At 50.9% G+C, this 21,025-nt stretch overlaps 7 protein-coding genes across 7 annotated transcripts; 5 read left to right on the forward strand and 2 right to left on the reverse strand.

The window, feature by feature from the left end:
* Window positions 1-744: 744 nt before the first annotated feature.
* On the forward strand, window positions 745-2,112 carry N7458_000458 (uncharacterized protein; the record flags this gene model as incomplete). Its single annotated transcript, XM_056903852.1, has 3 exons — window positions 745-1,132; window positions 1,307-1,820; window positions 1,902-2,112. The coding sequence occupies 3 exons, from the start codon at window positions 745-747 to the stop codon at window positions 2,110-2,112; spliced, it is 1,113 nt and encodes a 370-aa protein (XP_056771619.1).
* A 3,916-nt stretch (window positions 2,113-6,028) lies between these two features.
* Window positions 6,029-7,656, forward strand: N7458_000459 (uncharacterized protein; the record flags this gene model as incomplete). Its single annotated transcript, XM_056903853.1, has 2 exons — window positions 6,029-7,185; window positions 7,479-7,656. The coding sequence occupies 2 exons, from the start codon at window positions 6,029-6,031 to the stop codon at window positions 7,654-7,656; spliced, it is 1,335 nt and encodes a 444-aa protein (XP_056771620.1).
* Window positions 7,657-10,308: 2,652 nt separating this feature from the next.
* On the reverse strand, window positions 10,309-10,548 carry N7458_000460 (uncharacterized protein; the record flags this gene model as incomplete). Its single annotated transcript, XM_056903854.1, has 1 exon — window positions 10,309-10,548. The coding sequence occupies one exon, from the start codon at window positions 10,546-10,548 to the stop codon at window positions 10,309-10,311; it is 240 nt and encodes a 79-aa protein (XP_056771621.1).
* A 1,934-nt stretch (window positions 10,549-12,482) lies between these two features.
* N7458_000461 (uncharacterized protein) lies at window positions 12,483-13,206 on the forward strand (the record flags this gene model as incomplete). The annotated part of the gene is made up of 3 exons (XM_056903855.1): window positions 12,483-12,552; window positions 12,618-12,707; window positions 12,926-13,206. 3 exons carry the CDS (start codon window positions 12,483-12,485, stop codon window positions 13,204-13,206), a joined length of 441 nt encoding a protein of 146 aa, XP_056771622.1.
* Window positions 13,207-15,661: 2,455 nt separating this feature from the next.
* N7458_000462 (uncharacterized protein) lies at window positions 15,662-15,889 on the forward strand (the record flags this gene model as incomplete). The annotated part of the gene is made up of 1 exon (XM_056903856.1): window positions 15,662-15,889. The coding sequence occupies one exon, from the start codon at window positions 15,662-15,664 to the stop codon at window positions 15,887-15,889; it is 228 nt and encodes a 75-aa protein (XP_056771623.1).
* Window positions 15,890-16,307: 418 nt separating this feature from the next.
* On the reverse strand, window positions 16,308-18,158 carry N7458_000463 (uncharacterized protein; the record flags this gene model as incomplete). Its single annotated transcript, XM_056903857.1, has 8 exons — window positions 16,308-16,634; window positions 16,696-16,780; window positions 16,840-17,009; window positions 17,064-17,570; window positions 17,628-17,709; window positions 17,779-17,854; window positions 17,912-18,044; window positions 18,114-18,158. The coding sequence occupies 8 exons, from the start codon at window positions 18,156-18,158 to the stop codon at window positions 16,308-16,310; spliced, it is 1,425 nt and encodes a 474-aa protein (XP_056771624.1).
* A 1,052-nt stretch (window positions 18,159-19,210) lies between these two features.
* Window positions 19,211-20,945, forward strand: N7458_000464 (tRNA-ribosyltransferase family protein; the record flags this gene model as incomplete). The annotated part of the gene is made up of 7 exons (XM_056903858.1): window positions 19,211-19,360; window positions 19,435-19,685; window positions 19,747-20,223; window positions 20,272-20,329; window positions 20,382-20,459; window positions 20,512-20,699; window positions 20,756-20,945. The coding sequence occupies 7 exons, from the start codon at window positions 19,211-19,213 to the stop codon at window positions 20,943-20,945; spliced, it is 1,392 nt and encodes a 463-aa protein (XP_056771625.1).
* Between the last annotated feature and the right edge of the window lie 80 nt (window positions 20,946-21,025).

Here is a 21,025-nt window from a genome sequence, read left to right on the forward strand (position 1 = left end):
GGTGATCTAATTATTTGATCTCTGCTCAATCAAAGCAAAGACTATGTATGATCTTAGTCACTTGGTGCACGAACTCGTCTCCTCCTCCGAACACGAGCTAGTCAGTCCACCCTCATCCTCGGCAATGGGCAAGAATGCAACTGGGGGATCGGATCGTCTTCGCGCGGGGATTGGAAGTGGAGCAGTGGAAATACTCCACTTGGCTGGCCAGTTGGTCAATGGTTGCAAGCCCGTGACTCACGGCCGGAGATACGAACTCGCATTCCTCCGATCATCCTGTTCGCCGATATCCTGACTGAGAGGCTTTCTACGGACCATCGCAACAAATATGAGGACCATGGATCTCCACGAACCATCCCTAGATTTCCTCCACTCAAAGACAAGATTATTCACTGGCCACCCCCAGTCCAAGTCCAATTCCACGCCCAATCCGGAAACTAGGGCAAGGGCTTGGTCCCAGTCACGAGTCACGAGTCACGGCCAGTCAGGCTGAGTCATCCCACTTCCAACTGAGTCACCCTCTCCGTACAAGACAGTAGGCCCTAGGCCCACTTCCCGCGAATCAGCGCGCCGTCCTTGTCCCGTGCAGGAGACGCGCCTTTATCTCGTTATCTTCCGAGCCCCTCGGCCTCCTTTGAGGACCTGCGCTCCTTTGATTCCCTCTTATCCCCCCCCTCTATCCTTATCCCCATCCCTCTTTTGCATTGATCACCCGAACTTATCTATACTACCCGCCTAGCAAATATGGCCATTCATCCCAGACTTCGGCCTGACGCCTCCCAGGGCAGCCTGTCGCCACAGCAGACCCTGGCCATCTCCGCGTGGACCGAGCAGGCCACGGCCTCATTACAGGATCTGACCCTCTTCGAGTCCACCACCACGAACGGACCCGACCCGACCTCCACACCCTCCCGTTCCACCCTGCGCGGCACCACTGTGTCACTGACCATTCCGATCGACGACCAGACGCTGACCGCATCGTCTCAAGTCAAAGTCGTCACATCGGGCGAGTCTCGGCCTCCAACGGTCAGCTTCCGCCGACGCGAACCCCTGCGTCGGGACAGCTTGAAGCGGCGCGAGGCCCTACTCAAGGGCAAGGATGGAAGTCGGCGGCGGCAGCGCTGGGAAAACGGTATGCACGCCTATATCCCGGGGGCCACGAGTTGATTCTGCCCTCGATCCCATGACCTGAGACCCATGACCTGTGCCATCATCACCGACCGCCCTACAACGGCCGTGAACACGGGCACGAGGATTACTACACAGAGTGAAAAGCAAAATGAGAAAGCTGACTCCTCCCCTAAAGACCGTCTGCTACACAACCCGTGGGCCGAGCCCCCATCCCCACATGACTGGACCATTCAACCTACATATCCCCGCCACAACCCGATGCCCTACTATCTCGCACCGCTCTGGGACGTCCACTACGCAAAGATGGCCGATCACCACTCCGCCCGCAAGAACGCGCAGACCCCCGCAAAGCACCGCGTCCCCAAGGACCTGCGGCTGAAGCTCAAGCATACCCGCGCCGCGCGCGGTATGCTCCAGGACCTGGAAGATGATATCCGTCTGTTCATCCGCCAGTGGAACGAGAAGCAGGTCTTCCTAGCTAGCGAGGGTTTGGCTGATGCGCCGGAGACGGAGGCTGAGGACTCGGAGGATGAGATTGTGTTCGTGGGACGGAACGGCCAGATGCATGATGCGCCGGAGCGGCAGCAGAAGTTGCAGCAGATGCGGGCGGAGATGAACCTGCATCATGAACGGGATGGTGAGAAGATGGTGTTTGAGAGTTTGATCGATGACCGGGCTGCTGGCTTTGGGTGAGTTTATCTTTCGTGGGCAGAGCTTCTACGCGTTTCGTAGATTCCCAGTACTAACCAGGTCTTTCTTCGTACTACCAGTCGCTGGCTCGTGCACTCTATTGCCTCCTACTACGGGCTGCATACTTGGTCCGTTACCGTGGGAGAGCCTGCTCGCCGAGAAGCCTACGTGGGTTTCCGCCCGCCAGCCCCGGGCAGTCGAGCTGGACTCGTTACGCATCCGACCTGCCGAGCTGAGGAGCTAATCAAGCCTGGCGAGGAGCTTCCACAGCCCCTGTATGCGCAGGTCTAACGCTGTGCAGGGCTAGTATTCTCTGTCAAGGCAGATTTCTTCTCGGTGTCCTTCAACACCTGAGATCATTCCCCACTTCTTGCTTGCCAGTAGACTTCTATTATTATGGGTTTAGTATGATGACGCAGGCTGAACTTTCGGATGGAGGCTTATTAGGGGCTTTGCGTTTCTTGTTCTATTTTTTTCTTCCATATATATGATTTTCATTGGATGATTTCTTGCAGCCTCGCAAGATGCATCATAGATCTCTTTCCACGGTGACTAACGATATACAAGGGGATAACTAGCTTCTTGCCAAGCCAGTCAGTCCCTACTCCCATCTCCCATCTCCCAGATCTCAAGATCTAGAGCAGAGTAGCGGTCGGGAATCACAAACTGGGATCGCGTGTATCTGGCACCGCACTGTGCCTGTGAGTCTCAAGTCTAGAGTGCGGAGTGCAGAGTCCAAGGTTCACGTTAGCGTAGACGATCGCCGATACCGTCACGAACACCTCGATCGGAGAAAAGACCTTGATGAGTGTGTCTCCAGTCTCATTCTCTGCAGGGCTCGTGTCCGTGCACTGGACGATCGGTGTCGTCATGCGCAGCGGGACTGTATGTGCTTGGTTCTCGGAATCCGAGTTCGAGTTTGAGTTTATCTGATCGGATGACGATGGGGGTGATACTACTGTAGCTGTACTGGAGATGGGCGGGCGGTTCTGCAGTATCTGCCAGTGTCTGCAGGGCGAGGGATAACTCCGTCATCGGGGCTGACCTGTTCATGTCCACCGGGACTGCGACCTCAAGCGTTCATGATGCAAGAAAAGGAGTATAGGTCTGGTATGGTTCGGTTCATGGCTTGAGGTATTAGGGTATAGGTATCCACGTAAAGCGGTAATCATCGGGGCAAGTAGGATACTAATACTAATACTGATTACTCCTCCTGGTTCTAACTGTGCTATATACTCATCGCAGGGTGGGTAATGTACATTGTATGCTCCAGTTCATGGGTCATTCATACTAGCAATTGACTCCTATAATATCCTATCCTAGGTACTCATCAAGTTCATTTTCACCGTCGTCTTCATCTATCTACGGTAGTTCAACACCCACAAATCGGAACCGGATCGGACCGCGACCCCACCGGATTAGATCAGAAATATCGATTATCCAGAACTACTGTAGAGCAGATAGTTACAGGACTATTCTGCAGAGTATCCATGTATGACGTCCCGCATTCTCACCTACAACATACCGCTTCATTCTTCGACCTGCAGAAGCCTAGGCATGCAGCTGGTACATCATCGAAGCTAAGCTGCTCCGAAGGGTGTTCAATACGAACCTCCTCCTCCTCCTCCTCCTCCTCCTCCTCCTCCTCCTCCTACCTCCTCCCACTATACTCCGTACATCAGGAAACATTATCAGTGAACCTCTAACCTATCCTCTACTTGACCAGAGACAGCTCCCCGCCGATCAGACCCTATCTCAAATTCTCCGTGCCCAGTCTACTGTAGTCTACAGTAGTAGCCCAATCCAGACGAGTTATAACTCATGACATATGAGCATATGAGCATATGAATCATGCTACCCACCCCAGTGTAATCCTATTATGTACTGCACTCTCCTTGCTCCCTGCTACACACCTCGTGTCCATATCCACGTTCAGCGTCCAGACCCCGTTCCACGCACACACCCCTCCCGCTAACTGGCCGCCCCTCCCCCCCCCCCCTATCACCCGCCCGATCCCCTCGTCACTGGCTGTCGTGGAGGGGTGTCCAGCCCCCGGTGTGGACGGGAAAGCGTGGTGCCAATACCTGGCCACCCTTTTCCGTTCTTTCGTTCCTTGGTGCTTGGGGATGGTGTATCTTGGGGTATGTGCGACGAATGACGGGCCAACGCACTCACACTCACACTCACACCGGCAGCGCTGCGCTTAGCGAGGAGCCAACCAAGTAGAACCTCGAAACAAGGCGTAGTAGGAGCTGGCATTTGTTCTTTGGGATTTTTGTATACGGAGTACGTACCTCCACTGTACATTGGACAGTATATCTAGTGTGGGTAGAGAGTTCGATAGTATAGTGCAAGTATTGTGACACTGTCCTGTCCTGTCCTGTGCGCCTCGCTTTGATTTTCATCACGGGTGCATAGACATACCGCGCGCGCCGCGGGATTCGGGGTCGTTTATCCTATAGGTGGGCCATGATGGATAACAGTACAGGGACAGCACTCCGCTGAGAACGCTGGCTTTCCTTTGGTTCTACCGAGGTGAGGCAAGCAGGAAAGAGTGGGGGGGAGGGGGGTCCCATTAGATCGTGGGTCCTCTTTTTTGCTGGTTCGTGTTGCGCGATTGAACGGGTGTGATGTGATGTGCTCGGATTGGATTGGATTGGGTTGGGTTGGGTTGGCTTAGGTTGGGCTTGGGTTGGGTGTAGGGATTTAGGTGTGTCGCAGCCTGACTTTGGGGGGGTGGTTTGTGTGACGCAGGCTGTTAAGGGGAGAATGTAGTGGATAGGAGAGGGTATGGAGTGTTATAATTGTCCAGTGGTAATTTCAGGGTCTTGCTTTAGTTTTTGGTTCAAGTAGAGGAGGTTAGGGAGGATTATACTTTGTACTTTTTGATTTAGTCCCTCGTATACTTCGAGGTTTGTAGTTTGTACACTTTGAGTTACCATAGGAACTATGCGATCGTCAGATGTCCCAGGAAGCAGGTGTCATACGGAATGGCATGCAATCATCGTCTAGACTGGTCCACTGTTGGACGACTGGATTCTTCGTAGCTAAAGTTAGGCCCCGAGGTGATTGTTTATTGTTCGCTGGCCAACCCAAAAGCAAAACCACAGAACCCGGCTGGACTGGTCAACTCGAGACGGCGGACAGGACCACCGCATTCTTCTTCTTCCAGTTCTCCGGCACTCACTGGCTCTACTCCAGTCTCAAGGCTGTGATGCCCATCGGCCTTTCCTCCCTCACTCAGAGACCATTGGTTTAATCACCGTCTGCCTGCCCTCCGCGACCCCCCCCCCCCCCCCCTCCTTCCACCTTCATCTGCTATCCACAAGCTCTCCCCTCCACTCCACGCAATCCTTCAATCCTCACAGCCCCCCCAAAATAAAACAAGGCATCCATTCCCGATTCTTTCCATCGCACTCTCTCAATCTCACCACTTTCCGCATCCTTTCGCTTACCGCAAATCCCTGCTAGTGCTGGCACTTTTCTTCCTAAATCCCGCAGGCTTTGCGATCCTTCTCCTCGGGTTCCCGAGAACGCACTATTTGACACACGCGACAAAGCAACCATCATATGATTTTGGAGACCAACCGAGGGCCCTGACTTGCGCTTTTTTACCGCATTTATCCCCTGCCTATTCTCCCCGATCTTGGCTCGCGTGGTGAGATATCTACGCACTAATAAGACCTGAGAAGAGGCGTTCATCCGGCACGCATCACCTCCGTCGCCCTGTCGGCCACCCCCTTCTGGCACCCGCTCCATGCCAGTCACTTCGTTCGATGCCACCAACTGCGTCATGGGAATTTGACCATCGAACTCCTTTTTCTTTCAATCCTACTGTCTCGCCTCGCCATTCTTCGCTGGGTGGACGGCCCTGTACTTAACCGTAAGACCCGACCTGGTCTCTTTGTTTCGATCTCCAGATAAACAAACCCTGCGAACCCGATCGTCCGAAACACGATTCCATTATTTCCCATTCTTATTGTGGGAAGATTGAGATTTGATACTGTGGGAATCACCCTTCCCCTTGCTTTGTCGTCAAGACTTGAATGGTCCTTCATTTTACCTGGACCTGGGTATCTTTCCGACAGCCACTTGCATAGCTGGACTACTTTCCTTTATCCCTATTCTCACAACCACTCGGACATCTTCTCTTCAAGTGGAATAATTCTTTTTAATCACACCACTATACCCCTTCCCATCTAACAACATGGGCTGCTACAAATCCTGTCAAGATCGCGCCGCCAGCGGTGGCAGTTGCAGCTCGACAGACACAGCAGCCTCGGATCGATCAAAAAGTACCGCACCAACTCTCATGAGTGAGCGCGCCATGTCCGGTCCTAAATATCAAAAGTGGCCGGAATTTGAGTACCTCGACGAGATCCCAATCTCCGTATCCGTCGAAGAAGAAGACGAAGAGTTCGAAGATTACGACGATGAACATGACCCTCACCACTCCGTCTCAACCTACGCCTCCACAACCCGTTCCAAAGCCGACATCGCCCCCGAAGAACCCGTCTTCGAAGTCGACGACAGAGAAGAATCCTTCCCATCAGACGCCCTCGCCTCAACACCCTCCTCCTTTGCAGATCTCTTCCCTTCAACTCGCCGCCTCCTCATCCGCCACGACGACGCCACCATCGACGGCAACATGAATCTACGCGTCGACACCGTCGTCCCCTGCCGCGACGGCTACCAACAAGACGTCATCCTCTTCCACCTCCGCATGTACGATCTCTTCTCACGAAAGTGCTCCTTCCGCCGATACTGCCGCGACTCTGGCCGCGAAGTCTGCCACTCAATCCGGAAAGAGGTGAACCCGCCAAATGACCGCCGCCCCGTCTTCCGCCGCTCCTGGAGCAGCATGCTAGCCAGTTTCCGACCTAGTTCCAGCGGCAGTAATAGCCACCCCGGCCACGCACCGGTGGTAGATCACCTCAAACGTCAAGATTCTGGCTACGGACCGGGGAAGAAACACGACCTGCACGCTATGGCCAATGACCCCGCCAACCTTGACCCATCTACAACCTCAGAGAAAACCCTCGCCGATACAATCCTCCTCGAATTCTCCAACTACGCCCACGTCGAACTCAAGCGCCGCGGCGGCCCCGGAGCTAAGCGCTACGAGTACGAGTACTGGAGTACCCGGTACCAGTGGCGCTGTGAGTGTCGGCGCGAGGGGGATTTGCGAGAAGTCTCGTATTATCTGGTGGATATGCGCTCGTCAAAGACCATTGCGCACATGATTCCGGATATGCTGACGCCGCTGGAGGCTGTTGAGGAGGAGAGTAAAGGGGGTTGGGTGCCGCCGTCAAGTCTGTGGATAAGTGACCCCGCTGTGTATGAGCGGATGCCTGATGTTGCCGAGTAAGTGGGACTACTACCTGCCTGTGCGGAGTACTTGGATTTTGGATTTGATTTTGCGCTTCACTCTTACCCCCTGTCATTTTTTGTTTCTGTTTCTATTTCTGTGATGGTGGAAGGAAGGCTCGTGTGATGGATCTTTGGCGCTCATGACTCGGGCCTGCTCTTTCTTGGCTGGTTTCAGTGCTTGCTGCCCTACCTCACACACCACCCCCACCACCCCACACGTCCTCCACCTTCCTATTACTTCCATCCCCCACCGCTCTCTTCCTCCCAACACTCACACTCCTCTCTAGCGTTATCGTCGCAACAGGCCTCATCACACTAGTAGACGACTGGATCCGACGACGCTGGCATCGCGAGCGCCGCGGGTCATGGATGCTACCCAGTGGGTCTGCGCTATCACGGAGCCTGGAACGCATGGGCCCTCGCCGGTTACTCGGTGAGGTGCTGCAGCGTCGGGGGTCTGCGTGAGTAGTGCTCCGTACGTGGCACGGCTTTTCCCCGTCAGTAGTAGGGGTTCGGTTTCGTGGATGGTAATTGATTACTTTTCCCTTTTTGTTGGAGAACGACCTGACTGCCGCTATGAGTCGAGTATGAGTTTGGCTATGAATGATTATGATAAACGACAGATTATGCATGCGGAGGGATTATATCACATCAGGGTTGGGGCTGGACCTGGATGTCTGAGGGAGCAACTGATCTTCGTGGGAACGCTGAGTTGGCATCGCCCTGCCAGGGCTATTCCTGCTCTCCGTCCCTGAAATGTGAAGGTGGATATGGACTTTTGACTTCTTTCGTATGTATTGCCTATTCTTCGTCTCTTTTTTCAATTCTGGTAACGCGGTGCATGGATAGCAGGGGATCTGATCTGATCTGATCTCATGACATTTAACGATATTATGACATGGCAATGATGACGCTATTCTTCTTCTATTTTTTTTTTTCTTTCAGGGTATCGCTTCTTTTAGTGTACAGTACTTTGTCCTTTTCTCTCTTCTGCTTTCTAGTTAAGGTCTTCCGATCTCGACATGCCTCTTTCGGAAACACAGTTGATTTTAGTCCCTTAAGTTTTTAACTTTGCGGCTTGATGCAGATGCGAGTCATGTTCACGCCCGCCTCCCCGTCCCCGTCCACGTTCGCGTCTACTGACAAGTCAACCCCATTGCAGGTATGAGGTCAAGTCCACGTTGCATGCAACTTCAGACCCTGTCCCGAAATTAGGCTTAGACTCAGGCTTGAAATTGAATTGAATTGGGTTCAGGAGTCAGGAGTCAGGCAGGTCCGGGTTCGTGTTCACGTTCACGTCCCAGCTCCAAGCTCCAAGCTCGGAGCTCGGCTTTTGTAGCGGTCGATCCCCTGACAACCCCCTGCTCTGGCGTAAATGATTGGATCAGGGACTGCCATCTAGGCTTCCGGGGACGGGACTTTTCGTTTCTTGGGACTTATTTTTATTTTTATTTTTGTTTTTGTTTTTGTTTGTGGCGAAGATGCGAACGAGGTTCTGAGTTGGCGAGGACGATGGCGAGGGCGAGGGTGATTTCCTTTGCTGTATTTTAGGTTGTAATTTAGAAATGGACTGGACTGGGTGGTTGTGGTTGTGGATATTCTCCACATGTTCGTTAGGTACCTAGCGAACTACGGCGCAGGTTGTCTCCTGATACAGTTTCTGTTTAGGCTCTGACTTCAAAGAGATGGTTGGGTTTCTCTTCTACGGTGTTAGGTTAGGTTGGAATTGATTGAATCAGCATGATGCGTGCAACCTGTATGTTCTTGACTGGGCGGTATTGTCTATCGAACCCATCGTTCACATCATCTAGTATGTATGTCTCTCTATGGAGGTCTGGGTCTATCGTCCTGCTATGTACTATAGATGCGCTGCTCTGCTGGCGATGCATAGAACGTACTTGACTCGACTGGTTGACCGCTGCTTGCTTGAAGGAAACATGAAGGGGGTTTACTTCTGTCTCTGTGTGACCTTGTCTACACCGACAGCATTTGTGGAGGGGATGGGGGATGGGGGTAATGGTTCGTGATGAGGCGCAAACAGGAGCTAGGGTCGGTCGGTCGGTAGATACTTGGGTTTGTATGTAGGTTGTCTAGCTAGATTAGAGATCAGATGAGGCGCACAGGCCACGCTAGCGCAGGTAGTGAAGAAGCACATGTCGGTGATATGGGTGTGCTGTACGTGGTGATTGCGGTGGTGGGATCTACAGTAGTATGTTCCCGCGGTTCGGGCTCACCTGTCAATGTCGGTGCGGGGAAATCGATTGGCTATGGATAAACCTTTTATTTTGACATAATTTTATCGTGGCGGGTAGGCTATTAGGAACTGCTGTTCGGAGTCAATAGATCCATTTATTTGTGGACGTACCGTGGGGGGGACGTTAGTTGGGTTTAGGGTATAGTTCGGAACCATGGTTCGAGGTTGGCACTAAAGTATGTGATACCGAACTTATGTACAGTAGTGTGCTGTACGTCCATCAATCCACAAGATACAGACCCAGGGCATATCTCTGGCTTTGCCCTATACCCGTTCCAAGACATATGTGTGTGTAGATGCATATCTGCATGTCAACCCGCGTCAGGCTTGGCTTCGATACCTGAGAGACCCTTGGCGATTTACCCTGGATGTAGGCTGTTCGGGCCAAGTCTAGCTACGGCCGTACCTAGTTAAGCCTGGTTAAGCTTGATGCGGGGGCGCTTGCCCTTGCTAAAGCGGCCCAGCCCTCCCCCGAGTCGGCTCGGCTCTTTCGTTAGTCGTTCCCTGTCCCAAGTGCCCAAGTGCCTCCCCCTTTGTCACCTCGCCACGAGTTCCATCCTTCTTAGCCGCATACTCGTGAACCATGGAACCATCAACGTCCGCCGTTAGAGTCCTCAACCCTTCTATCTTTCTTTTACCACCACAATGCCCCTCCAGAGAGCATGCACCTCTACGTGGCAGCGTGTCGGCCTTACACTGTGCAGATACTAATGCCGCAGTGCCCAACGCCCAACCCATCGAGGCCAGATGGAGGCGAATATCTACCCAGAGGCCCAACACTGGAGCCATTAGCGATGGTAATGGTCACTATGCACTGTTGCTTCACTCTGCCCCGGAGGGGGCCCTGGGGCAGGCCACGGCCACTAGCGGTATCCGTCCCAGAGGTAGGTGTCCCCGGGAGGAGGGGGGTGGTTGGTGGTCGTTGGACAGAGCGCGACCAGGGCGGTTAGCCACCCCCACCCCCACCCCGTCTCCCCCAGAGTGGCTGGCATTCGTGAGGTGAAGGTGCGGATGAGGAGGGGAGAGGCTAGAGCTGGAGCTGGAGCTGGAGCTGCGAACCGGGGTTCTTTTGAACCAGCATACTCGGAATGAATCCCATTCATTGATCGGGTGTTGATGTTGACTAGTTCTGATTGATTGTTGATTTTTTTTTATTCTTCCAGCTTCCTCAACAGCTGTTCATGCTCCTAGGGATTCTGATTCATGCACTGCGACCCAACAACTACTACCTGGACTAGGGGCTAGGACTAGAATTAGGGAAGAGACGGAGATTAAGGGAAGCCGTGAATGAGAGAAAAGCGGCAGCCCAATGGGTCAATTTCTCTTGTGCTTGTAGTCTTGTTACTCTTTTCTTTTGTGGAATCGACTTGCTGAAGTAGATAATATAGACCTAATTACAGAGGAAATGACCATTCTACACAATAAACAGAAAGATTGACCTCACAATTCCCAAAATCCCATTCCAAAGACATACTCTAATCGTCCTCAGTAGCAAGCAAACTATGACAAGGACCAGAAAAGCTCCCACAAGATACTATGGCCTTGGGCACTGATCAGCCATCCACTTAGCTAAAAAGAGTTTAGGCGGATAAGACAACGACACACATACATACACATGCCCGCCACACCTGCAATCCATGCACTCGCATTTCCGCAGGGTTTCTTCCAGAAGGCGTTTCCGCCGATTTGATTATCCATTCGTCGATGAGGCATAAACGGGGCTCTAAATGTGTACCACTCAAGGGACTGTTTTCTTTTCTTTTCTTTTCCTTTTGTGGGTTTGTTATTGGTATGTTCCGTTCGTTGGACTCGATTTGGTAAATATTGATGTGGGGTGGATGCTCTGAGTTGTTCAATTTTCTGTTCTGTCCAATGGTTGTCTTCCCTTCTCCCCGGACGAATTGCATGGAGTAGAGATGGGATTTAGGGTTCTATTTTATGACTAAATATATGTATATCAGTGTAATTTTTGGGATTGTTTAGAGCAAGACGGACTGTTGGCTGTAGAATAACAAGTTCCTCTTCAAAACGGGTCTGAATTTGCAGTCTCCTTGCCGATAATTATAGGACATAGATAGTCATGAATTGAATGCGATGCTGTGGATAGAGTGGATAGCATATCTCTGTCAGAAAAAGCATGAAGCGCAAGACTAACTGCCCCTCTTTCCCTGCCTATTGATCAAGTAGATCCATCTCCCTGCTTGGCCGTTGGCTTCTCGCCCCCTTTCCCCATCTAATGTTTCTTCAAGGACTGGCCTGGTCGCCGTGCGCCGGGCCGTTCCAGTGTGCAGCCTCATAACTAATGATCCGCATGTCCCATCCCGCCTCGCTCCTTGACTGGTGGATCACCCTTGGAGGGGAGGAAATTGGTATCTGGCTGACGCTGTACCATGTCCCCAGTCATCCTGCATAAGTCCGTTCCGCTATGTTGGACGGTTTAGGCTCCAAATTAGACACAGGAAGAATATGAAAAAAAATCTGCAATAGAGAAATCCCGAAAGGCAAAAAAACAACGAAGAAAAAGATTTGCACTAGGCTTCCCCCCTTCCTTCCGAGAACGGGTAATTTTCTTGAGGCGCTTTTTCATCATTTGATTTAATTCATTTTTTTGATTTCTCTATTTAATTCCTATTTCTATTTTTGCAGCATTCAAGATAGGCCCACCGTTTATATGACCTCCCCGCTTCCCATCTTGATTATCGAGAGTTAAAAAGGTCGTGCGAGAGTTCCGGATCCATTGAGTTTGGAGTTACCCGTCATCATTCGTTTTTTGAGGTTCTGATTTACTTTTCTACTTTGGATACATATCTGTGGGGGGGCTGCGACAAAGAAGGAAACTTTGAACGTTGAACACTTTCGGCCCTTGACTTGGTGTTGGACTGCCTGCTTTCTTAAACTCGCCCTCTTCATCTTCCCCCCCACCACAACAACCCCCCTCGACCACCGTCTTATCGACCACCGCCTCCATCAGAAACCTCGTCTTTCTCTCATTACACCCCCGCTATTGCAATTCCTCAACAATCGATCACGGCCCACAATGTCACAGCTAAATAGCCCGCAAGGAACCAGTACTGCAGCACGGCCCAGCTGGCAAGATCAGCTTCAGGGTAAGCCATTGGAAGACGAACCTCTCTCTGAACCACTTTAAACAACGCCACGAAGAACCCTGAAGAACCATTGGCTTGGACTAATGTCTTGGAAGACCACTGCAGACGAACCAAACTGCCTCCTCCTGTCTTCAACATCGTCTCCGATCGGCGAGGTACATTCCCGTTTCCATTTTTCCCTCCTTGACCCTCTCATACATCTGCCACCGTCTTTTGCTCCTACAAGAAGGACAGAAGCCGTTAGATTCTTTCCATCTATGCCCCTTTCCTGCATATCTACTCTCCTCCCTTGTCGTTTCCTGCTCTCCATTCGATGCGTCTCTCTGCGAGTTCATCCTCTCTCGCTTCCTCTCGAGGTGTCTCAGCATTGAAGGAAGACCAGAGTGGAGCAGCAGAAAACCAACCACTGTACACCGACTTTTACTTCTGAGCTTGACAGCGGATGCTGATTATCCTGGCGTCGGGAATGCAGGAGGTCGAACCGCCTGGTCCAGTACCGTGACCGTTCAGGGCCATAATACTATCGCCGCTCGCTACTGGTATGATGGCCAGTACATCAACAATGCCAAAGAAGACGCCGCCGAAGTCGCCCTGAAGACCCTCAACCAGCAGCCCGGCGGCTCCACCGTCTATGCCGGCCAACTCTTCCCTTAGCAATCCGCCGGCTACGGCCGCGGTGCTGGCGGATTCTGAGAATCTTTTATCTTTCCTTTTATCCTTTCTTATACGGTTCGGCTTATTTTTCTTTTGTTGGGTGGCTATCTCTTCTTCATTCATGTGTTTTTACTCTATTCGGGATTACCGCGGGTTCCCTGCTATGCCGCACTTTGTGTGGGTTTGAATTTTTTTTTCTGCTTGCTGCGCTGGCCCACAGCAACAATTGCGAATTGTTGCTGCTCTCGTTTGTTCTCCTAATACGCGTGCAGAAAACGAAGGGGAGAAAAGACCCAAGGCAGTTCCATGCATACCACTCCATCCACTTCATCCACTTCATCCCCAACAGAATCGCCCTGTTCCTCGAATCCCGGATGCGCGATGGATTTCCCCCGCCGGTGGAAACCGAGACAGTTGGCGACCTGCAATACCAATGCAGCGAGAACCGCTCACCGATTTATGATCCGACAGGTTGGGTGGGGGAGGGTGATCATCTGGGGCCGAGGATAAGAGTTTGACTGAATGGGCGGGACTGCGTTAGGCTGGTGATTGAGATTGCCTGTGGTCTTCCCAACTGCTATGGGTCATCTGCAGCGGTCCTGGTTTGCGTCGAGACTAGACCAGGGCGACTACCTTGCTCCTAGCCTGGTGCTTGTACGACTTGCCAGCGGAACTGTGTTACCCACTCAGTCCTAAAGGCCAGGGACAGCGTTGTCCTAATTCTCCGGCCCGGACTTGCGATACCGGCGAATTTCGCAGATTGGGCACAATCCATGTGGTCGGGAGACATCTATATGCATCAACGCCCTATACCGACCTTTTCTCGTTTTTTTTCTTTCGATGGCCACAACCTCCGACGTGGAACGTACCCGTTCAAAATGACCACGTTGGACTTGCTATAATCCTTGTCTCTGGAACTCCCCCATGGCTGTCAAAATGAATTAGTGGAGTGTGTTTGTGGGGCTCTGCCGTCGAGATACCCGCCTCGAACCGCGGTTACGGAAAACTCTGTTGCGGGTGCCTGGCCAACGGTGTCGTGCGCTCCAAAATGGCTCTGTTTCTGCGGTGGTTATGCCTTGGGTGGTTTTTTGCAGTGCGCCTCTATACATCTGCATCCGAAAGAGCCAGTCTAGCTTGCCGCGGGATCGTACATTGTGATTGTCTTGCTCTAAAGACTCTTGGTCTCGGATCCCTGTGTTACCTATGGGACGGGAAGCCACTCGGCTTCATTTCAAGTGACCAGGTACTTTTGAGATAAGGCTAGAAGGGAAAGAGGAATGGTGAGGGTACTAATGAAACATGAGGAGCGATGAATCCGAGTCCGCGCAAGGAGTTATAGGAACTGACTGGACGAGTGGGAAAGGTGGATTGTTTCCCCTCGCTCCAGCTTCTTTGTTTGGATTAATCAGCTTAGGTTCTTTGGATCTTCATGGACGATCGTTTTCTTGGGTTCAGTTTCGATACGGGAGTTTTTCCTTTAGCTTAAGCTCTTTGCTATGTGCTAGCCGCTGGAACTGGAACTGGGATTGGACTGGACTGTATTGAATTGGGTTTATCAGCCTTGTGTATTTCTTTTGTTTTTCATATTCTTCCATGGGCAACTGGGCTTGTGATGGCTGAGTTTATCAGAATGGTTGGAAGTTTCCTTGTATTGGACTACAAAATTATCGACAGCATGACTACTCAGAAACTTGTACCTCCTATCATTTGAAACCTTGGTTCGTATAATGTCTGTAATGCTCGAATTCGATTGAAATTTTCTGCGGGTTCAAAAAGCATAGCTAGAACATTGTCTTGGTACTGCCCGCTACAAACTATCACTCTTCAACATGCTGTACCTCCTTTTATAAATGGAATTATGCCTACTGCATACGAAGATTACCTACTCGAAGCTTCCTGTCATCAAAGTATGCCAGATTCTGAGATACGTGGAGACTACTTGTGGCCATTGTCTGCCGGTGAAAAGCCATAGAAGAATCAACCCCATTCAGCATGAACAATGCTAAAGCTTCTAATCATCCCTCCTTGCCCTCATTGCAAGATTGTATGACCATCACACTCAGTCATCAAATTAAACTCAACTGCCTTAAACCCTGACTCCAAATTTAGATCCATCCATCCATGGATATAACCGATCGCCCTTCCCATTACCTTATATGGTAACGAGCCGCCCCCAACTTCAGATGGCCGCCCGGGTTCCAATCGAACTTAATGACGAAACACGAATATATCGGGCGGTGGCTATGCCATTCGAATCTTGGAACGCCCAATATCAGCCACAACAGAAATAAAGAGAATCTTGTTGCCTCATGAATAAACTGGGATATTATATTAAAGATCTTCAATCTTATACAGTCTCCTATCTCCTTGCACTTTCATCTATATCCAAGATATCTGGCATCAAAACATCAAAAACATCAGCTACATAATCGTGTCAATCCCACATACTCTCATAATGTGCTTCGGCTCATCCTCCAACTCAAAAGAGAAATACCCACCACCGCGCCGTGTCGCATACGGCAGTGACTACGATCGGTACATTCGAGATTATGATAAGTACCAAAAATCCTACGCTAAGAGCATCGAGCATGATAAGAAAAGGGCGCGGAGGTCTCGCAATGGACTTGTGGCTGTGACGGCGGCGGCTGCTGGGGCTGGTGGAGGGGGTGGAGGTGGATGTTAGAGGAATGCAAAGGTTATGGGATATATGGATAGTCTGCGTGTATCTTGGTATATGGATGAAGCTTGCTATCGAGAAGCAATTTTGGGCTGGATTTCGCGATTGTATTCGAGATGGATTGACTGGGTGTACGCCCTTTTTGGTCTGAGGGGGAGACGGATCACCTACTCTCAGTAGGGCGGTTTTTACTGGTTGAGCTCCGCACCTTTTTTTGCAGTGCGCTCTTCAGAAGGTTTCTGGTGGCATATCATTCATTCATCTTATTTGTCATTATCATTTGACTATTTGTCGATAGCGAGAACATGCGCTATCGGTTGTTCCACGCAGCGACGTGTCTCCTGCGGCACAGAGCGCCGTATACATGATATCCGGTATATAAAACCCGCCGCGAACAAGCATCCAACCTATCTACTTGAGGTATCTAATATGCAAACTTCTTTCCTGTTCCATCACCAAAACCCCGACTGTTTCTCCACCCATAATACAACCTCAGCAGTACACAGCCAGCCGCAACGAACAGCAATAGTGCTGCATTTGTCCAGTGGCCAGTCGGATATCCCTTCTTGGCCTCATTACTCTTGTAGATCCAAACGCCGACAATCTGGCCAGGTGCACCGAAAGAAACGTTAAGCGCGATGGCGAGACCTGCGCCGGCTGTGGAGCGGAGGTTCGATGAGAGCCAGCCCAGAAGGGGTGGGATACAGGCGAAGGCACCGCTGGCTGCAACGATCAGACAGCCGTAGCGGTGCTAAAATTGCAATGGTTAGAGTTGTGTCTTGGGGTTTTGATGATCGGTTGGGACTACTTACTAGATATGCATCGGGGGGAAGAACAGCAGAGGCTAAGAAACCCATTGCTCCAATGAATGAGAAGATGGCTGAGTGAAGACCACGACTATAATATGAGGAATTAGTAAATTGTTTCAGAAATCGTCTGGTTGAGCTTGAACTGACCTGTTGAAATGGTCTGCTGACCAGGCTACCGTAACTGTCACGACATATGCAACGGCATAAGGCGGGACGGTCATGAGCTGAGCACGCAAGTTCGAATATCCAAGGCCAGCTGTGATAGCTGGTGTGAAGAGGGAAAGGCTCGAGAATGGCGTCGAGATTCCAAAGTATACCTGCCAGACACATTAGACAGGTGTATTTCAACATACCAGACTGAGGCAACATACAGCATAGTGAGCATACAACCTCCAGTCCACCAGCACTGCTTTCGCATCCGCCCAAGTCATAGCACTCGCGGAGCCCTTTGAACCTTCCAATCTCAGCCGATCTGCCGCTAATTCCTTCTCTTCAGCGGACAACCAGTTCGCCGTCTCCGGATAGTCTGGCAAGAAGAACCAGACCAGAACTGCCGAGGCACAGGATGGCGCACCCTCGATGATGAAGAGCCATCGCCAAGCAGAAAGCCCGTGTGCACCATTCATGTGGCCTACTCCATATGCAATCGCGCCGCCGAAAGCACCGGCCAGAGTTGCTGAAGCCAGAATCAAGGCTACCCGCATAGATCTCTCCGAGTTCCGGTACCAGAATGTCAGATAGTAGACGAAGCCGGGGAAGAGCCCTGCCTCCATGACGCCGAGCAAGAAGCGGAGCCCTGTGACCTGGGCGTAGTTGTGCACGCCACCGAGACCCATTGTCGTTGCGCCCCAGGAGAGCATGAGGAAGGAAATCCATCGCTATGGTATGGTTAGCCTTGGTTATGCCGATCGATTGTTAATTTTGAAAGAACTTGCACTTGGCCGGAGCTTCTTCAGGAAGTAGTTTGATGGGACTTCGAACAATGCGTACGCGATCAAAAATACCATCAGTGCAATCCTGAGAAGATGTTAGCCCATTGCTTGACACATCGACAAGCTCATCCACGGATGTAGGCGTAAGACTCACGTATACTGAAAAGAAGTCATATTCGTCTCGGATAGGAGATCATTGTGTGTATTTTGATTGAGGATCTTGGCATTGCCTGCACGATCTCAGCTCAAATGCCCCCGCCCAGCCTCCTGATCTTGTTAATACTCACCAATATTAGACCGATCCAAATAACACAAGAGATAAATTGCCGCACATAGAGGCACGATCCTACGATCCTGCTTCCAAACCAAAGCCTTCTCGGCCGCCTCGCGCTCCGGGTCGACAGTGTTAGACCCAGAGTACTGTTACCCCTTCAAAATCAGCATACATCCACCCAGTAAATGACAAATCCGATCGCGGGGAATACTCACGTCTACAGCATTCTCAACATCTCGAGTAGCCACCTTTTCCGCCATGATGCTGGAGATCTATAGATCCAAAAGCGCCCAGGAAGGTGCAAAGTCTGACTCGGATGTTAAGAGAAAAAGGACCCGGGCGCCGTAGAAGGCACTAATGCCCCCCTTTTTGTTTGTTTTTTCATTTTTTTTTCTCTCTCGGCATTGAACTAGCTGCACCTTGCCCGGGGAGTCGGCGATAGGGAATGGGCCCCCGCATTTTGACCCTTCCGCACTGACCAGGTCGGTCATCCTCCGAGGGCCGAATCTCCACTGGCGAGTTCTTCGGTGAGGGGCTGGGATTGCCTGTTTAATACAAAGCATGAGTCATGTTTGACCTCAGTCGAGCGAGGGAAAGGTGACTTGGGTGTAATATATTACCCTGAATGCTCGACGAGATGCTAATGGAGATTTCGCGATCTTGTAGGTTTCCACCGCAGAACTATATTTATGAGGCGAGGGAGAATCTCCCACGAGAAGGAATCGTGCTGGCAACCTTTTCAAATAAGTTTGACCATTGCTAAAATATTAACGCTCTTCTACAGAAAGAGAGTTCCCAGGCCTAACATAGATATGGAGATTGATATGTACAGGTGGAATCTACCTCAGAATTTGGAATGAGGTCAGCGGAAGTGGCTTTAATTAGCTTTTCACGTGTACTACTGTAATCCTTCCACACTGGAACTCTCTGTTGCCCAGATATGTATCAATGAGAACAATTGAAAGAGATGAATATTTAAAAAGCTATGGCGACTAGCACAAGTGTAGGCAGAGAGAGTGTCGGCCTTGGGAGCGTATGTAGAGAGACCCTTCATCAAGCTTTCCATTCTCTACACACAACCTCCAACTCCAAGATTTCCAGACATGTATCTTAAAATGGCTTCAATTGTTCGGCCAAAATTGATTATTCGTCATTTTCGATCTAGAACAAAATATGTGGCAAAGAGATTGCCTTCGTGGGCTCTCACCCACAATGGTAGCGGGTGCAAACCAGACAAACAGCTTATCAGTTCGATTGTGCCTGAGCGCATCGCAAAACGCTGTCCCACACCTCAACCCCACGCTCGCTCTCCATGCAATGCTCCGCTGCACTGGCCCGACTTCGTCCTAAATTGATACCCAAGGCATTACTTGTGCCTACCGCAGCTATGTCTACCGCCGCCGAGCCCGTCCGAAAAGCTATGCCCTCCGCATTGACTTTTGACCATCATGCGAAATGTTCGGTATGTCTTCGCCAAAACTTTGTTGGTCGCAAAAGAGCTACGATTGACTCAAATTACGCCTTTCTTGTGCTTAGACTACGAAAGCTCGCGCGAGTACCCTCCACCTCCCCCACGGCTCCGTCCCACTGCCGATCTTCATGCCTGTTGCAACGCAAGGGTCCCTCAAAGGCTTGACATATGACCAGCTGCGCGAAACAGGGTGTATGCTCTGCTTGAACAATACATATCATCTGGGCTTGAAACCTGGGCAGGAGGTTCTGGATGCTGTGGGTGGTGCGCATAAATTCCAAGGATGGGATCGTAATCTTTTGACCGATAGTGGCGGGTAAGAAGTGGCACATTTTCATGGAGCAATTGGCAGCGCTGATAGAATATTTCGAGTCCAGTTTCCAAATGGTTTCGCTGCTTAAGCTTGCTACTGTTACCGAGGAAGGCGTGCGCTTCCTTAGTCCTCATGATGGATCGCCTATGTATGACTCCCTGCCAACCAGTGCTTCCGTCCTGCATGTTGGAAATTTGAGCCAATGGCTGACAACTCTTAGGCTCCTCACTCCTGAACATTCTATCTCCCTCCAAAATTCTATCGGCTCGGATATCATCATGCAGCTAGACGATGTCATCGCAACCACATCGCCAGATCATGCGCGAATCAAGGAAGCTATGGACCGCTCGGTTCGTTGGTTAGATCGGTGCATTGATGCGCATAAATACCCTGAGAGGCAGAACTTGTTCTGCATTATTCAGGGTGGCTTAGACTTGGAACTTCGAAAGCAATGCTGCGAGGAAATGGTGGCTCGAGATACCCCAGGAATTGCGATTGGAGGTTTGTCTGGAGGTGAAGCCAAGGAGGAATTTTGCAAGGTGTAAGTGTCACCTCTGCTACCATCGTTACACATACTAATTCCTATAAGGGTCGACACATGCACAGGCCTGCTGCCTGAGAATAAACCCCGATATGTGATGGGCGTGGTAAGTACCTGTTATCCTGTCTGTTCAACTCGCCCATGCTAACTTGGCGCAGGGATACCCCGAAGACATCGTCGTTGCAGTCGCTCTTGGTGCAGACATGTTCGATTGCGTGTGGCCCACACGCACAGCGGTAAGTTTCCATTATAATCTATGTTCGAGATCCCCCACTGATATCAGATCAGCGTTTTGGCAATGCCATCGTGGATGCAGGCACCCTGAATCTTCGCCATCAAAAATATGCAACTGACTTTTCGCCTATCGACGAAAATTGTGACTGTGTTTGCTGTCGCCCCACGAATCAAGGTGGTCTCGGTGTCACCAAGGCATATATCCACCATATTACCGCAAAGGAGACCGTCGGTGCTCATCTGTAAGTTTATGATCGATTAAGCATTTGAACCTTTCGATGCTGATCCTGAAATCTAGGCTCACTCAACACAATGTCCATTACATGTTGAAATTGATGGGATCTATACGCCAAGCTATTATGGAAGACCGGTATCCGGCTTTCCTTCGCAAGTTCTTCTCTAATATCTACGCCGGAGATAAGACCAAGTATCCCGACTGGGCTGTGGGTGCTCTCCGTGGCGTTGGAATGGATCTCTTGGAGGATTAGATGGCATACCAATCGACTAATATCGACCAATCGCAATTTGGTCGGCTTCTAAGTGCGAGACTAGACAATCACGATGATTT

This window comes from Penicillium daleae (genome assembly GCF_028827525.1).
Source record: "Penicillium daleae strain IBT 16125 chromosome Unknown utg000001l_segment0_segment0, whole genome shotgun sequence".
In the NCBI taxonomy this organism is placed as follows: Eukaryota; Fungi; Ascomycota; class Eurotiomycetes; order Eurotiales; family Aspergillaceae; genus Penicillium; species Penicillium daleae.